Source organism: Falco naumanni, chromosome 1 (assembly GCF_017639655.2).
Source record: "Falco naumanni isolate bFalNau1 chromosome 1, bFalNau1.pat, whole genome shotgun sequence".
Classification (NCBI taxonomy): domain Eukaryota; kingdom Metazoa; phylum Chordata; class Aves; order Falconiformes; family Falconidae; genus Falco; species Falco naumanni.
The window spans coordinates 20,723,555-20,744,251 of record NC_054054.1 but is presented as its reverse complement, the minus strand read 5'-3'; the positions used below and the strand labels follow the sequence as shown (position 1 = coordinate 20,744,251).

The following is a 20,697-nucleotide window of genomic DNA, read 5'->3' as shown; positions in this document are numbered from 1 at the left end:
GTCTTTTAAGTTTCTTAGATGCATCAAGATCCTGTGACAGAAAAGCCTGTAAAACATGATATTCAATGTGAATCTTTGTTAGATAAGCTATACCTTGTATGATTAGATACCTGTTGGCTGGCATCTAGATCATGTTCCCTGTATTTTAAGTTTTGGAAGCTAATTAGGAAAAGTAACGCAGGGCGATGGTGTATGAACAAAATTCTAGCAATGCCTCTGATAAAAGGAAATCTGGAATTTCACATCAGATTTCAGAATTAATGGCATTTAAACCTCAGGATATGAATCAATGGGTGTAAATCAACGAGTTTAGGAACGACATGTATAAAGACTGTTTGGTAAAAACAATGACCACAAAGAACATGTCTGGCTTGGGGAAAAGGCTGTACCTGTTTCGTATACCACCAAATGACTGTTGCAGCAGAACCTTCTCATGAACACAGTTTCTGTTTCAAAGTGCTGCATTACTAAGAAGATTAGGATTTGTCAAATATGAATGGATTGCTCGTATAAATGGGTCGGAATGTACTGAAATTTTGAGGGCATTGCCTTTTAAAGAAGCCAGGTTAAGTAGTGTCATGTAAGGGTATTAATATCTTTAGGGGGTTTTGTTCAATTTTGTACCCTGAAAAGTGAAAACTAGGATGTCTAATAATTTTAGAGTAAGAAATGCCTTTTGTAAAAGGGGATTGCCGAAGATCTGTTCTCAGACAGATGTCCTAGACAGAGCCTGTTATCAAATGAATTAGGCTGTGCCTGCACATTAGAAACAATCTTGTAAACACATACAGAACTGTCACAACATTACGTCCTTTTTCATTATTAAGAATGGTCTTTTCTGAGCAAGGCACACTGGCTAAGTAGTGGGAAAGCTGCGCAGTTGCTAACATAATTGTAGCTTTTCAGCAAAAGCCCGTCTTTGGCCTGTTTACTTCCCTCAAAAATTCAATATGCTCTGCCTTTGTTCCTCTTTCTTTCTCTGCCTCCTTTGTAATACCTCCTCTCTTTTCACTAAATTAAAGTATTTAAAAGTACCCATACACCATACCAAAACGAGATTGCCAGCATGTCATGTGCATTCAGGGTCTGTTGTTCCAGTTTGAAAGTGAAGGGGCTTTCTTTTTTTGTTGTTTAACAACTGTAACTCTGGTATTTTGTTTTCCTAGGAAAGAAGCAGTGGACGCTCATTATCACTTCCTGGGAGACCTTCTTCATTCATTTCTCAAGGCATCTCTCCTACTTCTCCTCTTCTGTTTCAGCCTGCCCCTGATTACTTCAGCAAGCCAGACACAGCAGCCGACAGGCCTGGCAAGAGACTGACTCCCTGGGAAGCAGCGGCAAGATCCCCTCTTGGCTTAGTGGATGAAGCTTTTGGGCCCCAAAATATGCAGGAATCCATTGCTGCTAACGTAGTCTCAGCCGCTCGCAGGAAAACACTTCCTGAGCCACCAGATGAATGGAAGCAGAAAGTGTCTTATGAGCCTCCAGCCCCAATTGGTAGCGTAGCCTCATTAGGGGGGAAGAAATCGGGTATTATATCGTCCCCCAAAAGCTCCTTGTCCGCCCCAAGTGCAACCACGCAGGCTGGCTCTCAGCTGCAGTATGCTTACTGCAGCCAACGGTCCCGAACAGATCCTGATATAATGTCAATGGATTCCAGGTCTGACTATTGCTTGTCAACAGCTGATTCAAACTACAACCCACAGCCAAGGGGATGGAGGCGTCCAACATGAGCAGCTGAAGGGCCTGGCATATTTTCCCTTCTTCCAGCTTTACAAGCCTTAGATTTGAGTTGGAGAAGGAAAGTTTCTTGCTAGCCTAGCAATCTCTGAACTAAAGAAATGAGGAGGCAAAATCGAATGGACCACAGTTTTCACATGACTGCAGGGCTAGAGGCCTCTAGAATAGACTCAGTTTTACACCTAACCTAAGATTGTTCTATTTGTCAAAAGGCAAAAATACACATTTCTTGGGGTGAGGGGTGGGATGAAAGTGGGGTGACCAACGTGCTCCATACAAAAATTAGAAAGGATGTAGATGGAGACAGTACAAGTGTTTGCAGTTAAATTAATGTGGCAAGGGGGGGGGGGGAAGTAAAACAAGGCCATTTTAAAGACAAGAAGCATTTTACAGGACCTTGTAGGTTTTCTGGGTGTACTAGATAGAACCATGCTTTGGAAAGTTTCAATGGAAGTGGAATATTTGGAAGCACTGGCTTATTTGCCATATGTTTTCTTTACTGCATTTTAAACATGAGCTAAGAAAGTAAATCAATTAATATTTTTACTGTGGCAACAGTTAAAATACATCTGTGGTCATGGTACCTGAATCCCTACAACATGTAGATATATGCAATCCTGTGCAATTACCCATTTCAGATATATTTCAAGACAGTTTTGATGAAGTTTTACATATTGTAATTAATCAAATAATCTGAACACAACAGGAAGAAAGGTGTTATTAATAGGGATCAGTACCATGATACTTGAAGAACAAAAAGGACGAGGAAAGTACTTAGAGTGTATTTAAACTGCTAATTTGTAATAAACTATCAAATAAGTCAGAACTGGCTGAAAGGCCTTTATTTCTCTCCGAAATGCACTACTTGCTGAACATTTACTGCTACAATGTCTGGTAATCTGACGGGCTGTGCAGTTAGTATCTAGATAGCTCAATGTTTAGAAAGCTTTTGATTTGTATTCTCAGTTTGGAAGACATAGATAAGTTGTTTATCAAGAACAATACCAGTTCTACATAGAAATTTGTATGTGAAAGAGGGTTTATGACATGTGTTATATGGTATGAGTCTTGTACAAGTAGCAAATATTTGGATGGTTCTTTACAATTAAACAAATTGATGTATCTGAAGGGATGGTAAATCATTTTTGCTGGTGATACATATTTTGCATTTACAGGTTGTTTAAACAATAGAAATATGTGGCTAAAAATATATGTATTCCAAGCTTATTGGGTAGTTTAGATGTTGCTAATGCATTAAATGAATATCCCATATTTTACAGAGTGCTCTGCATCCTCCTCATTTTGTGGAGCATTCTTCAAGGATCTGTCAAGCACAGTCAGCTACAATTACTGCAGAAGAACTGTTAACCATCCTTAGTTTTGGTAAGGTTGTCAACTGTGAGTAAAGTAATTAGTTAGAAAGAACTAATATACGGAGTAAGGAAGAATGTATTACAAAAAATTCCCATCTGCAAAGAATTTTGTGTTATAGCAATTATAAAATATAATTGGTTTAAAGAAAAGAGGAAAATTAAACCCAAGTACAGTTGACCTGGGACTTCCCATAAGAACAAATGATTACAAGAAAAATGTACCCTTAATGAGTTTAAGGTGGCAGTAATTGTCTAGTCAGAAAGAATGCTCCCTAAAATCAGCTGATCTTTTTGACCAAGCAGGAAATGAAGACATGGGAGTTGTGAACCTTTAAACTAGGATCATATTGCTATAGCACCTTACAAATTTGTTTCACAAAATAAGAATTTGCAAAGAAAAGATGATTTAGACAAATTACATGAACAAGGCTGCCATGATATGCCTGAAAATGAGCTTTACACCTCAGAGTCATACATGTCCATAATCAGAGTAAATTTTCCTGCCACACACGCAGAAATGCAGAGTCCCATAATGTTCCCTTTCATCATGACTGGGAATATTCCCACTGAAACCAATGGGACTGTGGTAATCTTATTAGCCTTATAAGGGCTTGTCTTTGGATCCAGGTCTATCTCCCTGGAAGTACATGTCAAGTTTTCACTTAATTTCAGTGAAATTGTAATTCAAAGTGAAATTAATTGAAATTTATATTAAAAATAATTAAGGCCATTCAATAAATATTGATGTGTATTTCACAGAAGGTCTACATTCTGAAAAGTATGTGTTTACATATTTTGCTGAATGTCCGTATTACCATAACAAAAGGCTTCCCTGACTCAGAGTCAAGTTCAGGTTTCTGTTTTGAACTTTATCCTTTACGCTGTTAAACAGGAAATGAGATTAATGAGTTTGCAGTAAGCCATATTTTTACCCAACACAATTATTTTAATTCTTCAGAATCAGGTACCTAACTTGTGACTTTCCATTGAAACTAATGCTGTGAATTCTAAGGTCATACATCTACCAGAAGGGAAAATGTGTGCTTATTTTAAGTCACGTGCAATTAAAAACTGCCAAAAGTGTTTTACAATTTTCATATTACAAAAAAAGCTATGATAAAGTGATATTAAAAAGGATCTAATGCTATGATCACAAAGAAATACAGCAAACCATATTCTAGGATCAAGCTCTAACCCCTGCCCCCAAATACACAACAAACATGTAAGAATGGCAGAATCAGAGTTTCAGACAGAATCACTGACTTTCTGTCAAAGTCCCAGAAAAAATAAAGTATGGCCTTGTGATTTTCTTCTATTCACAAGAAGGAATTCATCATTAAGTACTTCTCTGAACATGAGAATTACTGATGTTGAGTTTCATGTGGCTTGGTATCTTACCATAGATTAACTTCGGTGTTTAATGTGATCTGTAGATTTTTCTTCCTCCTTCTGAGTATTTACTGGCTCTCTTTCCCACATGAATTCTCTCATATCTAACAAGGAATGAGTTCACACTGCAGCATTTCCCTCAATAGCAACACTGGTAAGTGTATCCATCCTCCACCCAGCGTCTATTTTTACAAAGTCTGTGGGCAATGGATTGTTGTTGAGATCTATTCCACTGCCACATAGAAATGAAACAAATAAACATTTCCAAAGTTATTAATGGGAGACCAGACATACACAGAGGCATGCAGACAGATCACATAGCCTTGTTTACAAAGGAAATCAGGCTAAAACCAGATTGAGACAATGTACTGATTTCAGTGGAAGCAGCAGGCTCAGACTACTAAATGAAATATTAATGCATACAGAGCTTTATGAAGAACCACATGGCATTTTTCACTTATTGTTCTTTACCCCATTCCTCCACTAGCAAAGCATTTTCCTGACAAATAGTTGTGACTGTTGTGCGTGAGTTCTGAGTATATTAAGTACTTGTTACATTTGGTTTTCAATGCACAGGTATGCTCAGTAAATGTGAGGAAAAAATTTTCTTGATATTTTAAATAAGTTGGTTTTGTGTTCACCCTCAGGGGTGTCTCTGTTAATATGCAGAGTATCTGAATACACAGTAAAAATGAAAATTTATTTTCTTTAGTTATGTTAGATGATGATGTTCACAAGTCTTGTTCTTGTTTTCATTTTGGTTTGCTTTAACACAACCAAATATCTATTCACATTGCATTTCTGTCTAGTAGCAAAAGACTGTATTATCTTTATAAAAGGCTTTTCACTTCTAAAGACTTTTTCCTCACTGCAAAGGACACTTTATTTGAGAGTGCATGCCAGATGTAAATTGTATCATTTAATAAAGTGATTTGACCAATCAGATGAGAAACACAATTTTGTTTTCCCTAAATTCTTGTCTGTTTGTTTAAATAATCTGAACCTAAGTAAAGTCTAATCTCTTTTTTCTGCACCATTTTTAGATTCACTGACTTTGCCTGTCGATGACCTCGTGCTGATATGAGCTTCTCTAGAAGCTTAAATCAACATCAGGTCAAATGGCAACTTGTCAAATTCAGTAGAATTTCATTTTCATACTGACTAAGCAGAGTAAGGAAATCCAGTGAAGCACAACCTACCCAGGTAAAATAACACGGTCAGAGTAGTTTTTATTGTTTGAACATTTTCATCCCCACCATAAAATTACATGTTGACCTTTACATACATCTAAACCTCTGTTTAGTTCCTGTAGGTTTTCTCACAAGGGCTGCTTTGCTGTATTGTCTTGCTGTTTCTCTTAATTGAAACTACTATTTGAAGAATAAATAGATATTGAGGATAAACTGTGAACTCAATCTTCACACTATTCATGCTCTTTGGGTGAATAACTCTTAAGGAAATAAGGACAGCAGGTACCATCTACCTTTGAAAGGCCAGATCAAATTTTCACTATTTACATGAAATGAATCGCAACGCAGTTTTTGCATTTATAAAGCAAGCAGGATTTTGCCCCAAATACAAGAAAAATGATTGATGCATGTAAAACGTGGGAAACTGATGAAGACTGACAATAGCATTTTAATAGCTTTGCTCTATGAGGGCTTTACAAGACACTCAGTACTATTCCTTTTCATTATTACAGTTTTCATTCTTCTTTGGTAAATTCTTAAATACATCATAACAAAAGCAAGCATAAACCAGATTCACAGTTTAACATAACTCCCTTGACTTCAGTAATTTGCAACAGATTAAAAATCTCACTACAAAGGTGAACAGTCATTAGTTTTGTATAATGTTTTGGGTTTCTTGAAATGCCCTACATTTTCTGGTGTGTTCATCAACACTGAAGAGTGTTTAAAATGACTACAGTGTGGCAGACTGCTCAATTACTAAATGTGAGCCTGGAAGAACAACTATTTGGTGTAATAAGTAATTTTAAGTCCAGAAAGAAAAGCAGATGTTTCCAGGCCAGTATCCAGTTTTCTTCAAATTGAACACAAAGTGATTTCAAATTGTTCACTGGATATATTATTGGATTTTAGAAAATAAGTTTTGTGTTGCTGCTGTGTCAGAAACGGTGCTCAACGTGCTGTAAAATGTCTGGAGTTTGGTCACATCTTTCCAATCCTACAAAAAGGACCCAAGTATTTTATACTCAAACCAAAATGAACTCAGGAGTGTTTCTGTGCATGCACACTTAAGCTGTGGGTTTCTTTCTGGAGAAAGGCAATGGTTAATTAATAGACATTAATGGAGAATAAGAACATATTGTGCTGTGGTGCAGTTCAAATACAGCTGGAAGATTACAATATAAATGACACACATTGAGTAAAGAAGGGTGTTGATAAACCCATAGCTATTAGTAATACCTATATCTATTTTCACCTTTAAAATAAATCAAAACCTGAGGATAATTTTGTCTAAACAATGCAGAGGTTCATGACTTATTTTTCCCCTATAAATACAGAAACCTAAGGAAAGATATGCTAATTGCTGGAAAAATAATTTTGTATTCTGTAAACAATAATCTTAAGCAGGGTGTAGACAAGCACAATTTGGCCAAGGCAAAAATGGTAAATAAGAAGCTTTATGACATTCAGAAACAGAGTAATAGATGTCTTGGTACTTTTTTCCAGCATGGACAACCTCATGGGACTATGGCAGTTCTAAAACAACAGCCATTTTACAATATTATTAACAATATGCTAAGCCATCTTAGTTTTCATCAGTCACTTCCTGTTATGAATGGATGCACCTGAGTCTAATCTCGGAAAATCAGTATTTTAGGAAAACAAGAATGAAACAAGTCAGCATATCCTAAACTCTACAGTATTTGTAATATTTTTTTTTCTAACAGAAAAGCTTATAAGAATAAACAAAACGTAGCATTTTTGATCAGGTGCTCATCAGCTACTCTGATTTTCATGTTGATATTTACAGTTAAATGCAAATCTTTTGCATATTGGAACACAGAGCTTAAATTGAAGCTCTCTGGTGAATTACTTGCCAGCACCAAAGAATAGCCTCTGATGCCATTGTTTTAAAAGATGAGAAACAAACAGATAACTTTTCTAGTTTCCAAGAAATTCCCCTCTACAGATCCACATAATTTCACGACTTATGTGAAAGTTCAAAATTATTTTCTCCACTATTTCTGTGGAGTTGTGCACCATTTTTCACTTGCTGTGGCAGTTTAAAACTCCAAGAGATTTTCCATGTGATAGTAAAACAAAATAAAAAAATCAGTGTAGAAATACATAAATCAATTTACCTCCTGAACCTGTATGCCCTGAGAAAAAATGCAGTTCAAAGCAACACCAAGGACAGAATAACAAGGCAACAAAAAACCTTTGAACACATGCAGCAAAATCCTGATCCAAGCTAAGTCAATGGGAGCTTTACTAATTTATCACTTATGTCAGCAGGGCAAGGATTTCACCTCACACAGAAATGTGCAGGACCACAAAATACAACTGGTCATGAATTCACAAGGACGGAACTGGTGTCAGCAGTTCTGTAGTACTTTGAAGCCTGCAGTTTTTAAAAATGTGATCGACAAAACAATAAGGCATTAATCAGATTTTGTAATGTCATCTTCTGTTAGGAACTTGCTCTTTTCGATGTATAGAAGTATGGATAGTTATCTCAGTTGGGACTCTCTTACTGTCTTGGCCCCCTCTATAATCAATGTGCAGAGGCATTCTTAAACAGAGGTTAACTCCATCCCCAAATAAATGCCTAAAATAGGTGGACTGGATGCAAAGTCTATAGGATATCTGGACAAATGAGGATCAAAGAGTTTTTGACAGTGTGGAAAGTGCTGGAAGATAGGTGATTATATCTCCCTCTCTCTATATATACAGGTATATCTTCAGTACAGGTATTGAAAAATCTTTAGCATGTAAATTGTTTTTTTTAAAAATGCTGAAGCTGTTAAGGGAAGTGACATTTTATTTTGGTCACATTAGGATAAGTACACGGTTAACTTATAAGTAATTCTTCATTAAGCTAAATTGTAAAATGAAAAGACAATTTAGCAAACAAAGAAACAGAATACATGCCTCTGTATCTGGACCTGAGGTGTATTTGGTGTTATAGTATATCCTGGTACAATGAATTCTAAGAGGACTTAACAGCTCTGAAACCATGCTGCCTGGCTGTGCAATGCGAGCTCAGTCTCAGAACCTATATAACCATGTCAATGCAGTGCTGCACCTGAATTTGCTCCTCACCTAACCAGACTTGATCTGGTACAAGAAATCAAGTCCCAGGACCACAGACATATGCCACTCCAAACTCATCTAGGTTTGCAGAGGTCAGATCAGATATTTCTGTACTTGTGACATGGATCATCAACAAACCTGATAATCCATCCAAGGGCAGTGAAGAGATGATTGTTGTTATTTTGGTAGCCATAATAATCTTGAACTTTAGGTAGAGCACTTCTTCAAAATCAACACGGAGGTTTCTCAAAGGAACAGATCATTAGTCATCTCTTCCTGTGTTTTAATAAGCTGCTGTTTACCCGGACAAAATTAGATACAGATCACTGTGTTTTGGATGTGTATTACTGGAGTTAGACGTGAATCCTCTGTATTTAACCTCAAATGAACAGCAGTGTAAATACAGGTTTGGATGGCCACTGGTAGGCGTTTGGATGGATTCAGACAGTAGCAACAGTAACTTTATTTTTCCTTGTGACCTTTATAATAGTTTCTACTCCTTTGAATGCTCTGCCATAAACTGTGTACCAGAGGGCAGAGAACATGAAACTGCTTTAGGACTAAGTTCACAACTACAGTGAGGATTAAGGGCATTTCAAGGCACATTGTAATTTTTTTCCAGATATGAATTTGACTGGTTGTGTCTACTTTGGTATTTATTGCCTTCCCCTGTTTTAAATTTTTATCATTGTTCACGATCTCCCTTTCAGACACTACAGTGTGTATGAGATGTGTTGTATTTTTTGACAAAGCATACATAGTTAGGCCAATGCACAGGAAGTGCATTATAATGAACACTCACTTACATATACATAGAATGCTCACAGCCCACAAAAGATGTGAGATAGGCAGAGACCGAGAGGGGGAAAAAAAACCCCAAAATCATGTGTTAACAGCAAAGCAAAAAAATACTATTCTATTAGACTGTAGGACATGGTAGATTTCCATGCTTCTGTTTCCCCTCAGCATTTTAGGGACTGGTGCAATCTCTGAAACACCTGATTCTGGTCCCTGTCACCCAATGTCTAGCACAGACAGAAAGACAGCTGGGAGTGTACAAGAAAACAGATCTAAGACAAGCTTGTAGGCAATAGTGCTAAGCAGTATTCTAAACGGACTCGCCATTCTGTGATGTCTGCCACTGCAGACTTCATGCCCTGACCAAGTCATACTGGCAAATCACACCAGTGAAAAAATAAAATCAAAGAGACTATATATTATCCTCTTTAATGAACAGCTAAGCAGGCTAGCATGTTATGGACACTCAGCAACATGAAAACCCTATGCAATCCTGTTCTTAGTTGCAATAACTAAACTGGCTGGTGAATTTAATTTATTTTCTGCTAAAATACTGTCAATTTGTCACTAAACACTTCAAACTTACTTATAGAATATGACCATATTTTGTCCTCTCTCAAGTTTTTCCAAAATTAGAGCTGTGCTGTTTCGTTGAGCTAGGCTGTAGCTGTTAGATGCTTCTCCTCCTTAGCTGGAAAAATTCATAAAATTCAGGCTGGTTGAATTGCTAAGTCAGTATCCTGAACAGTGATATCTAAAGTTATTTGCAAATGTTCATTACCAGTAAAATTTAATCTTTTGTTAATGGCTGAGGATGGGAAGATCCTGCACAACTACTAGCAAAGCGACTGACTTTTTCAAAACTCAAATTCCTGAAGAAATGTTTAGTGTATCCTTTCAGTGTTCAACTTGGAAGCCCAAAACAAGATAACCACTTTTAACGAAGTCTAGCGCTGCCCTATAGAGGGCAATGGTACACAATCCATATAGGCTAATATACTAAATGCTTTCCCTGACAAGGCCTCTATTTTGACAGAGAAGGTATGGTACAGTTACAGAAGATCAGTCTGGACACCAGTCACCAAACTGTAATTATCAGCTTGCCCACACACATGCTGCAGCAGAAGCAGAACTCAAATGCCGTAAAACTTTACAGTTCGAGCTAAGTAAGATGGAGGTATTCACACAGCACTATTTAATGACTACCACAGATACTAGCTAATTATTCCTGATCTCAACACCATGAGGTGGATAGATGTCATTAGCTAATTTTACAAATGGAAGAAAATACGACAATGCAAGAACACGTGAATTGCCCAGGGCTGTTGAGACAATGGTAACAATGGACTTCAACGCAGGCATTCTTGGCTCTTACCTTCACCTATAATCCACTAACTATTTATAGTAGCAGTGCATACTTAACAACCAGCACAATTACATTCTTACAGCTCAGAAAATAAGTAGCACGGAAGCTCCAAATCCTTGGAAGAAACAATCTAGCAATTCAAGAGACTGATCAAGTTACGGCCCAGTCTGCCAGATAAAATTCACCCCAACCTACGACAGAGTAAGGCTTTGGAGTTGTTAACCAATAGTAACCATAGCTGAGTGAACAGGGATTAACCTAAAAGGGCAGTAGAAGGATTAGTTAAAAAAATCAGAAGAAATAAAAGGGGAGTCTGCATTTGCTTTACCATAATGGAAGCACCCATCCTTTCCCACATCACCACTCTAGTCTCACCAAAAGTCTATAATAAAGCAAACAAAATCCATGCAAATCAACAGAATCATTGAGTTTCTCTATGAGCCACTGCCAAATCATCATTGTCAATGTCTTCAGTCTTAAATAATTAAGATTCAGATGGTCCTGATGATGTCTGTTACTAAGGCGCACATGTTTTTTTGTAACTATCCTAACAGTAATGTAAAATACAAACTCAGCTGCTACTGAGGTGCTCAACTGTGCCACTAATGGGAAAAGAATAGCACAGCCATATTCAAAGGCACCAAAGGCATGTTTATGTCAGCAGTCTTTCCCATTAACCTGGGGAGAATATGACACACATGAAAAATTACGTCACTGTAGATGGTGGTGTAAAAATTTCTTTGTGACTCCCTGAAAACTGCTTTAATAAGAAGTTGCATGACTAATTTAAAAATGAGTGAGTAGAGCACGACAAACTTGCCACTTCTTTCAAGTGGAGTTAACAGTTAACTTCTGCTTCTAAACAGGTGGCAAAATAATAAACGTAGATAAAATCAGTTTGCTGGCAGAGTGTTTTTAATAAACGAAAAGCTTAAAGAAAAAATATCTGTTCTAATGAATTAGCAATGCGAATTCCTGGAACAGAAATCATCTACAAAAAGAAAGACAGAAAGTACAGGAATGGAAAACAACACACCCATTGCTAATGAATCTTTCTTAAAAGCAAAGTAGCAAGGAACATAGACTGGGCAAGGAGAAGGAAGTTGGTATAATTAAAATGCATTATGTGGACTGTCAAAAATCATGCAGACTTTGGTGCTTCCAGCTTCCTTGCCATGCATGCCCGAGTTACCTTCCACTTTCAAATAGGACAATTACAGTATTACACAGCTGTTTATTTTAATTTCATTTCTAACAGTAAATACAATACAGGGAAAAAAGAAAACTCACTGTATCTATCCTCCCTAAGATATCACTCATCCATGCCTCTTCACTGCTATGGCTATGGATCATGGCTATTTGTTCTAAATCAAATATCATAGCATCAAGATAAATATTTGCTTAGGAAAAAAACTTTCAGCTTTTGTACTTATGTGTGTACTCTTTATATTACATGTATCTTTTTTCCTAGTGAAATGACATTGAAGAACAGAATCTGTGCAATGTTCAGATGAAAGGGAGTCCACATTTCTGGGGAAATAAGCTTTAGACTCCTAGTTCTCCATTAAAAAAAAGCCCTAAGTCCAGCACCAATGATTTTTATTCTTGCAGTATATTTTTCAAGGGGGATGGAACCATAAAGACAACTTGAAGTTCCAGACCTTTGCACTAAATCAGGGGTCCTCAAACTACGGCCCGTGGGCCAGATAGAGCCCCCCAAGGTCTTCAATCTGGCCCCCGGTATTTACAGAACCCCCCTGCCTCCCACACGCCCCCCCACCCCCCCGGGGGTTGAGGGGGAAACCAAGCAGCCACAGATGACTGCCTGCCACTTAATTTGCACGCCGCCCCCCTGTTTAAAAAGTTTGAGGACCCCTACACTAAATAGTTCTTGTTACTTTTAGTTCTATTCACTATACTAAGCAAAAAAGAAATTTGGAAAAGTAAATAATCTGTAAATGCTGGCAGTTTCTACTTTATTTGGTAGATAAGCTTTATCTGAATTAAGGTGCATACAAGTGTTGGTACAGCGAGTGTTATTCCACTGGGCACAATGCCCACATCCAGTGTAGACCAAGTAATGGAGAAATTACTCAGAAAAGTAAAACACACATGTACAATTCCATGATGCATTCCCATATAGTTTAGAGGAGTTTTAATTCCACATCTGTAGGATATCAAGACCAAGAATGGAAAATATCTATGGCATGGTTGGACTCTTGTAAAGTGGAAAATATGAGATGGTAGGAGTTTTGTTCTGTTATTCATCTAACAAGCCATGGAACGTTTCTAAACTAAGTGAATCTGTGAGGAAAGAAATAAAAGCAACAACATTAAGAGGGAATAAAGCATGTTTCAAGAGTTAAGTACTCCTGCTCCTATTTTAAATTTTTTCTTCTTGCAGCCATCTATGGAAAGATGGAACTATGGCTCAAAATTTGGTCTTTGATTCTCCATGTTTAAGAGTTACATGCCTGAATTCATGATTATTTGGATGTGGTAAATTACATCTATAACAAAAATTAAAGGGCCAGACTGATCATGCTGTAACCTGGATATAGTAATCCAGCAAGTATTACACCCAATGCTGTTGCTCATACTTGGTAAAGAATAGTATACAACCTATTGTACACCTTCCAAAAATACTGTAAAATACATACTATGGCAATCTGCCCCCCAGGGGGATCTTTTGTGTATGACTCTAATAACAGCTCAAGGAAAAAAAGGAAGATATGCCAAGAATTGATCACAAACTTAGAAATTATCTCCAAAACAACTGTGTAGTAATATAGTAGATGTGCTTTACACAATGAAAACCACTGCAACATTTTGCACTTCATAGGGCTCAAACTGAAAGGTATATTTGGGGGGTATAATATAGTAACACTTCTTCAGTTGTGAGGTGTTACAATTTTAAAGTTTATACTTGTTTAAGCTAACAATATAGCATTCAATTTTGTGTTATGAGGTTAGGTATTGACAAGGGCAGCTTTTAAAAGTTTTTGAGAACAATGTTAAAACTTTTGAAATATAAGATGTCATGACTCATCTTGACACAGCAACAAAGAAATGGTACTTCTAATTCAGTACTTTTACACTAACTTTACAAAAGGAACATCTGCTCAGCTACAGGCTTTTCACATTTCAGCCATGAAGTACTCCAATTAACTTTGAAGATAATGGGATCACCAGGAAATACTGAAACAATGGAGATGTCACAAAGTAGAACAGCAACATCATCAGTACTGTTTGGTGAAAATTCACTAAGGATGGCTAATGATGTGCACACTGAGTGCAGTAACTGGTTCCCTACATGTGAGATAGGAAAAAAAAAAAGCCCAAATACGATATTTTTTTTTTTTGGTATGGTGACAACAATTCTGTTGAGTCTTTTTCAAATTGGGCTTTGGTTTCTAAAAAAAAGAATCTTCATTTCCACATGGAGACCGCTTTATTGGTGGGCAAAGGCACATCTTTTTCCTCAGCAAAAGTAACTGTGCCAAGACAGAAACTCTTAAGCTCCTTTGATAATGAAAACACCAAATAGAAAACAAGTTCAGTCAGACTGTAACTCCAAAAATGGGGTCTACATCTCATTTCCGATTCTGGAAAAAACACAACACCAACAGACTCTACTTTTTGTCTACTAATACTGAGTCTGCCTAGGCAAAAACACGTTGGGAAGAACCTTCCCAAATGCCAGAGGTAGACCTGGAGCTTTAGAAGTGTCACTTTACTAGTACAAAGTCATTCTGCTACTTTACTAAGCAAATAGTCTCTGAAAGCTATTAAAACATTCAGATGTCTCTGCTTCACAAGCCTGGATGTTAACTGACACCCAATACCTATAATGTCACCAAACATTGCATGGTCGCAAAAGGAACATCACTTGCTTTGGTCACATGATTGTCAGCTGAAGATGATCAGAAAGTTTATTTAGATGACTTCTTAATTTCTGCTACCTCCACTATGTAAGCATTTCATTTCTCACCACAAAATCGAAGGGGTCAGAATGAAATTGACATATTTTGGCCTAAAACAACTGGTCTGTGCCCTTCCACAAGACCAATGTAAATTCACCTCTCTTCAGAGGCTAAATAATAAACTGATTTTCCATGTACAACTAATCCTGAATTAATTTCTTACATATACTTTAACAGAAAATTCAATCTGTCCTGCAGGTGAGTTTTTCTCTGATCTCTTCACTGGAGAAAACTAACCTCTAGATATAGGATCTGTTGCCTGAGGATCATCTGCAACCAGCCTTTAACTTGCTACTGGAGTCTTCCCAATTAATGTCCTGAATAAAAAGAAATAGACAGTTACTGAAAAATGTTGGTCCAAGGTTGTGGTTTTGTAACCAGTAATCTCTGTTTCAAAAGTACTTTGCCCAGTATCACATTGTGAAGTCTAAAAATAACCTAGCCTCTATATTTACAGTGTTGGATAAGTTAAGTCACTAAAGCCACGCTCAAAGCATGTAAATAAAAATTACTTACTTTTCACAAGTGCTGAGACCCAAAAAGAGTGAAATGCATAAATGCCCACCACGTCTTAAAATCAGCCCACTGTTTTGTAGCCTGAATATGGTACTGCATATATAATTTTAGACATCTAGATTTTAAATGCTTTCTAAAACCAGTCTCAATAAAGTTGGTGACAATCTTAAACAGGAATGTAGAGGCCTGCTGTTTTTTCTGAGTTGCGTAGGTGTTTTCTACAAAGTACTGCTTTTCCAGCCGAAGCGTTTTCAGAGGCAGATATAACACAATAGGCTGCTGATTCAATATTACATTTAAGACTCAACTGCAGGTCTCCCTGCAATGAATGCACGCGCTGTCCATTGACATTCAAAGAAGCTATGCATGTGCTAAAGGGGAAATCTTATTTGGCAAGTGACACTACCACACAGCATTGCAATCCACTGAGTACAGAGACAAATCCTGGGTTCATACTTTTGCAGTAGCAAAGCCCCCTTGAGCTGACACTCCCTTCGCTGAACCAATCACGTATATATACTTGGTTTGATTTATATATGTTCCTGTGCAGGAAGGGCAGCAGAGGGTAATTTATGTTCACAGAAAGAGATGGACAGCTATAATGATTAATGGGAACATAATTTTCACAACACTGGGATACTAAAAAGAGAAAGAAATGTGGAACAAGTTATGTAATGTGTGCTTACTGAAATATGCTGCATGTTTCTGAAAGGTGACATGATCCTGCTCTCTCTGAAGTGAAAAGGAGCTTTGCCACTAAGGGAGATCTCAGCTGCTTTAAATCACAAATCCATTTCCCCTAATTTATTCTAATTTACAGCAAAATATTCCTGTGAGTATAGCATCAGGGATATGTTAAGGAAGAAGCATTAAAACCTACTTTTTTAAAAAGAAAAATTTTAAAAAACTACACCCAACATCAGATTATCCACTGCATGACATAGTCCCACCTCATAAAGAATAATATCATCCCTGTGACACTTAGGACTAAACCTCAGTGAAACCAATGAGTACAAGAGCTGCCTTGCCCAACATGGCAGAGGATAAAGCAAGGTTAACACTGTTGCCCTGTGTCAGGACTGAAGGTTCCTCCAGACTTGGAGCCATTAGTCTGAATCACTTACAGATAGCAGCTGTACCCAGAGGAGCAAGTGTCTTGGAAAGAAACCACTTTTACCCAGGATGACACTTCTCTTGGAACTGTGTTAAAGTTTCCAGGATAGATTCACCTCAACTCAAGGGACTACAGCACATGTTCACAGTGTTTTTCCTCAGGGCAGTAGGAGCATCACATAAATTCTCAATTTTTCTTGTAAAACAGGATTAGGTGCATGGTCATAGGCACTCATGCACACATCTGCATAGAGAAACAGGATTTTTTAGCTCAGGTGTACTAAGCACTGGGGTCACCTTTCAGACCTGTACTACAGCCTACAAAGTGACTTAAGAAAGGGACGCAAAGTTACCTGGGTCCTTTTTACTGCAGGCTGCAACTGAGCAAGGAGAATGGCCTCTGCAGGAGTGATGTTCTTCATTTTTCCTCTGTCATGGCAGCACGGAAGGAGGCTTCAACACTGCAACTAAGGGAGGGTATGTGGGGGCACAGGCAGGCGGATACGGAGAAAGCTCATTGCTCTCAGTGACCCAGCAGCTGCAGATTGTTCCACTGCTGCACGAAGGAAGGAATTGGAGACACTGTGCTTGGGGGTAACAGAGCTCTTGTTTATCCCGGAGGCCTTTAGGAAACTTACAGTCTAAATCCCATTTAGGGGATGCAGAGAGTGTTATGTGTTTGGAGAGAAGCTGCACGTCTCCAATGAAACTGAACAGTGGTAGATGTATTAGATGCCCCATTTCCTCGCCACACACAAGTTATGTCCCAGGCCAGGGGATGGAGAACTGGAAACTACAGCTTAACCTTCTGCATCTCACAAGCTTAACCCCTACATCACTGGCAATATACATAAACAGTAAAAAAATGTTTGTTTTACTAGCCAAGAAGGAAATTCAAGTTACATGCCAAAGCCTGAAATTCTGTGAGTAGATATGTTAGCATTTTTTATGTTAAATACTACCATTACAGAAAACATAACAAGCAACTCCCACAACACAAACAGCCCATAAACTCTACAGATATACTATGCTTAAAATATGGTGCATCCCCTTGGCAAGATACCTAGCTGACCCTTAACCAGTACAACAGTAGGAAACATTTAGAAAGCATTCTTAGAAAGCACATTTGGAAAATGTCAGCTATGAAATTAAATTACCTTATTTACTAAATTTATTAAATCAATTTTACCCACTTTGTCCTACTATGCTTGGAAAATAAGGAATGCCTGATGAAAAAATAAAAAGAACTTCCAGCAGTTGCTACATTACTTATCATCAATTCTTCTGGTATAATTTTTGCCAATATAATTCAATTTTAGATTTAAGCTATGTACTTCTGATATGGCATACCAGGTGGTTGTGAAGCTGCAAGACTGTACTATGATCTGGTTTCTGTATTTCTAGTGCTGGGAAGAATTTGGTCAAGGATTAACCATAAAACAGATGGAAGAGACATCTTTTATTAGCAAAACCCCCCATTTTGTTACTTTCCTCAGGGGAAAATAGAAAAATGTTTTTCAGTTAATAGTTATAATAAAGTGGATGCTATACACTCTAGGGCCTTGCAAAAGTAGTAGTTAGAAGTTATGTTAGATTATATTCTTCATGTAGACAAAAGAATCTGCCTGGAACATGAATAAACCAAAAGAAGAAAATTCTACTTCAGAAGATGATGATCTCTGGATACAGTTTATAATTATACAGGAGGGCATGTTCTCCTTTCTGGGAGAATTCATTTGGCTTAAAAAAATATATGAATAAAAAATATACCCAAATAAGCATACACCCCAGAAAGTTTATTAGTCGGGGAAAAGAATTAGAGCGAGTGATAAATGAAACTTAAGATTCAAAAGGAACATTGACATTGGTTGTCAAACCAGAAGTCCACTAAAGTACTATGCAGAGCTCCCAGGCATGATGATGAACTGTACCGAGTACCAAACAATGGAGGAACAAACTGAAATAATACTGAACATCTGGTTTTAGCAAAACAGTAAACAAAACCGGAGACATCTAGATGTAAGACTACAGACGACACTTTCCCTATAATAAACTACTTTTCCTGCAACAGTTTTACAGGATTAGTTTTTTCTTTATTGATAGGCTGTACAAGATGGCTTTGCAATATGGCTTGCTTCTTTTATTTGTATCATCTTTATTCAACTGTTTATTTTATATCTTGCAGAAAATGTGCTTGCTTTATATATTTGTTTCAGGAAAGATTGTTTAAAGTAATTGAAATACGTCAGCAATAAAACAGTTACTGTGTTAACACTCTGTACAGTGCTTCTTTCCGGATGGTAATGGTTACCATAAAGTATTAATATCAGCCACAGAAATGTTTTCACAGCAGGCCTACCTATGGCTGCCAGCCAGACCGCCTGTTTTTGAAGCAAGTCAAAATGTTGATAACTTCTGTTTCTCAAGGGTGGAAAAAAAAAAGGGAAGCACTAAAGTAAGCTTTTCCACCTTATTTGTACTGGGTCTTTTTTATGCAAGGGTGTTTTCCTGCCAACTTTTTCCCAAGAAAACACTTGGCCACCTGATTCCTTTTTTTTCTTTTTACTGACTATTTCCTGCCAACACAGTTCCTGTGAATGCATGCCACAGTGTTCCTACTTAGCTGCAACTCCATCTCAACTTCTCTGCCTTTACACTTAGGTGATATTCTCAGGCTGGCAGTTTTATATTTAGTTTAAAATTATTTCAGCGTGAAAAGCTATATAAGCCATAGTTAATAAACACAGGCTTGATATTGCTTATGCTTGGATGTGAGAAACACAGTTCAAATACTCTTCTTTCTGTTCAGATTTGTTTCTAGCTCTAGAAGCTTTTCTTTTGTCCAACAGACCACCCTTCTTGTCATCTTGTGCTTCAACTAGTCAAGTCTTGCTTTGGAACTGTAACCCCCTAGCTGAAATCAGTAGAAAGCATACATAAAATTGAACAGGTGTTTACTGGTAGGGTCAGGAGTTTTATTTTTCTTGAAACCACAAATTATTTTCCCTACTGATTATTCTCAGCTTTGTTTACCAGTGTATACCACTTTAAGGCTGATTTTTAAGTGGTGGAATTTTGCTCTCTTTTTGTTTATTTTTAAGAGTTCACACTGTCCTGACTTAAAAACAAGCACGTGAACTGTAAATCACATATAAAGACATTTGCCCTGCTCATTACTAAAGTCTTGCCTTCTCTGAGTTAGTTTCAAATGACCAAATTTATAGAAGTTAGGTCAACATTCTAAGCCTGGTAACTGAGTTTACAGTTGGTTGTTGAGGGAAGATTTTATAACACATTTCAGACAAATTTTATCAGACAACACAGGTTGAGGAACCCTTAGGACTTGCAGAACAGCTCAACTGGTGGAGCCACTTCAAAGTTAAACTGTGAAACTGGAGAGAATGTTTGACCTGAACACCTCTGTGGCTGAGCCTGCACTAGTGTTGCTGATCATTATTAAGGCATGGCTATGATGCGTGTGGCAGCTATGCCAGACTTTAGTCCTATTTCTGCTCTCACAAACATGAGCTGTACTCAGATAACCTTTCTGGACACCCCTCTGATTCTCAGTAGTTTAAGGGAGAAAGAAGCCACATGCAAGGTTTTGTCATCTGATGGCATCTTAGTGACTGTCTCCTAACTCCTACTGAAAAGACAGTTGTATAACAAGTACCGCCAGCATCACTGGGCGTAATCACCAATCTAGTAGCTGCCTCAACAGATAGAAAAGAATTAAACGGATATGAAGAAGGCAAGTATTTTTTCATTGAGTCAGGACTGATGAAGAGCAGCAAGACAGAACAAGGACAGCAAATGTTGTTAACATTTCAGAATTTAATCTCAAGTTTCAAAGTGGTGGGTTTTTTTGATTTCCAGCTCCTGCATTCACAAGAATCTCAGCTTTCCATCATTTTTCTTCAGAAAAAGATGAAAAGATGCTTGAGACATGTCAGACAAAAATCAGTATGTACCTTCCCTGCAATGCATTTAAAAACACACACTAATTATAAACCATTGTCCAAATTATGGACCTTAATTCCAAATGGCTGGATTTGTCTACACAAAGTTAGGAAAATAAGTATGAAATTAATCAGCTGAACTAATACAATCAATGGAGCTCATAAAAATCAGATATA

The 20,697-nt window shown here is 37.5% G+C and overlaps 1 protein-coding gene across 1 annotated transcript in view; it reads left to right on the top strand.

Annotated features, from left to right (window-relative positions):
• Positions 1–5,445, top strand: part of SYNPO2 (synaptopodin 2) — a 95,774-nt gene extending 90,329 nt beyond the window's left edge. The window contains exon 5 of the mRNA XM_040584298.1: positions 1,167–5,445. Within this exon, the coding sequence (XP_040440232.1) occupies positions 1,167–1,733 (567 nt within the window). The 3' untranslated portion in view covers positions 1,734–5,445. The remainder of the gene's footprint in view (positions 1–1,166) is intronic.
• Positions 5,446–20,697: the final 15,252 nt, after the last annotated feature.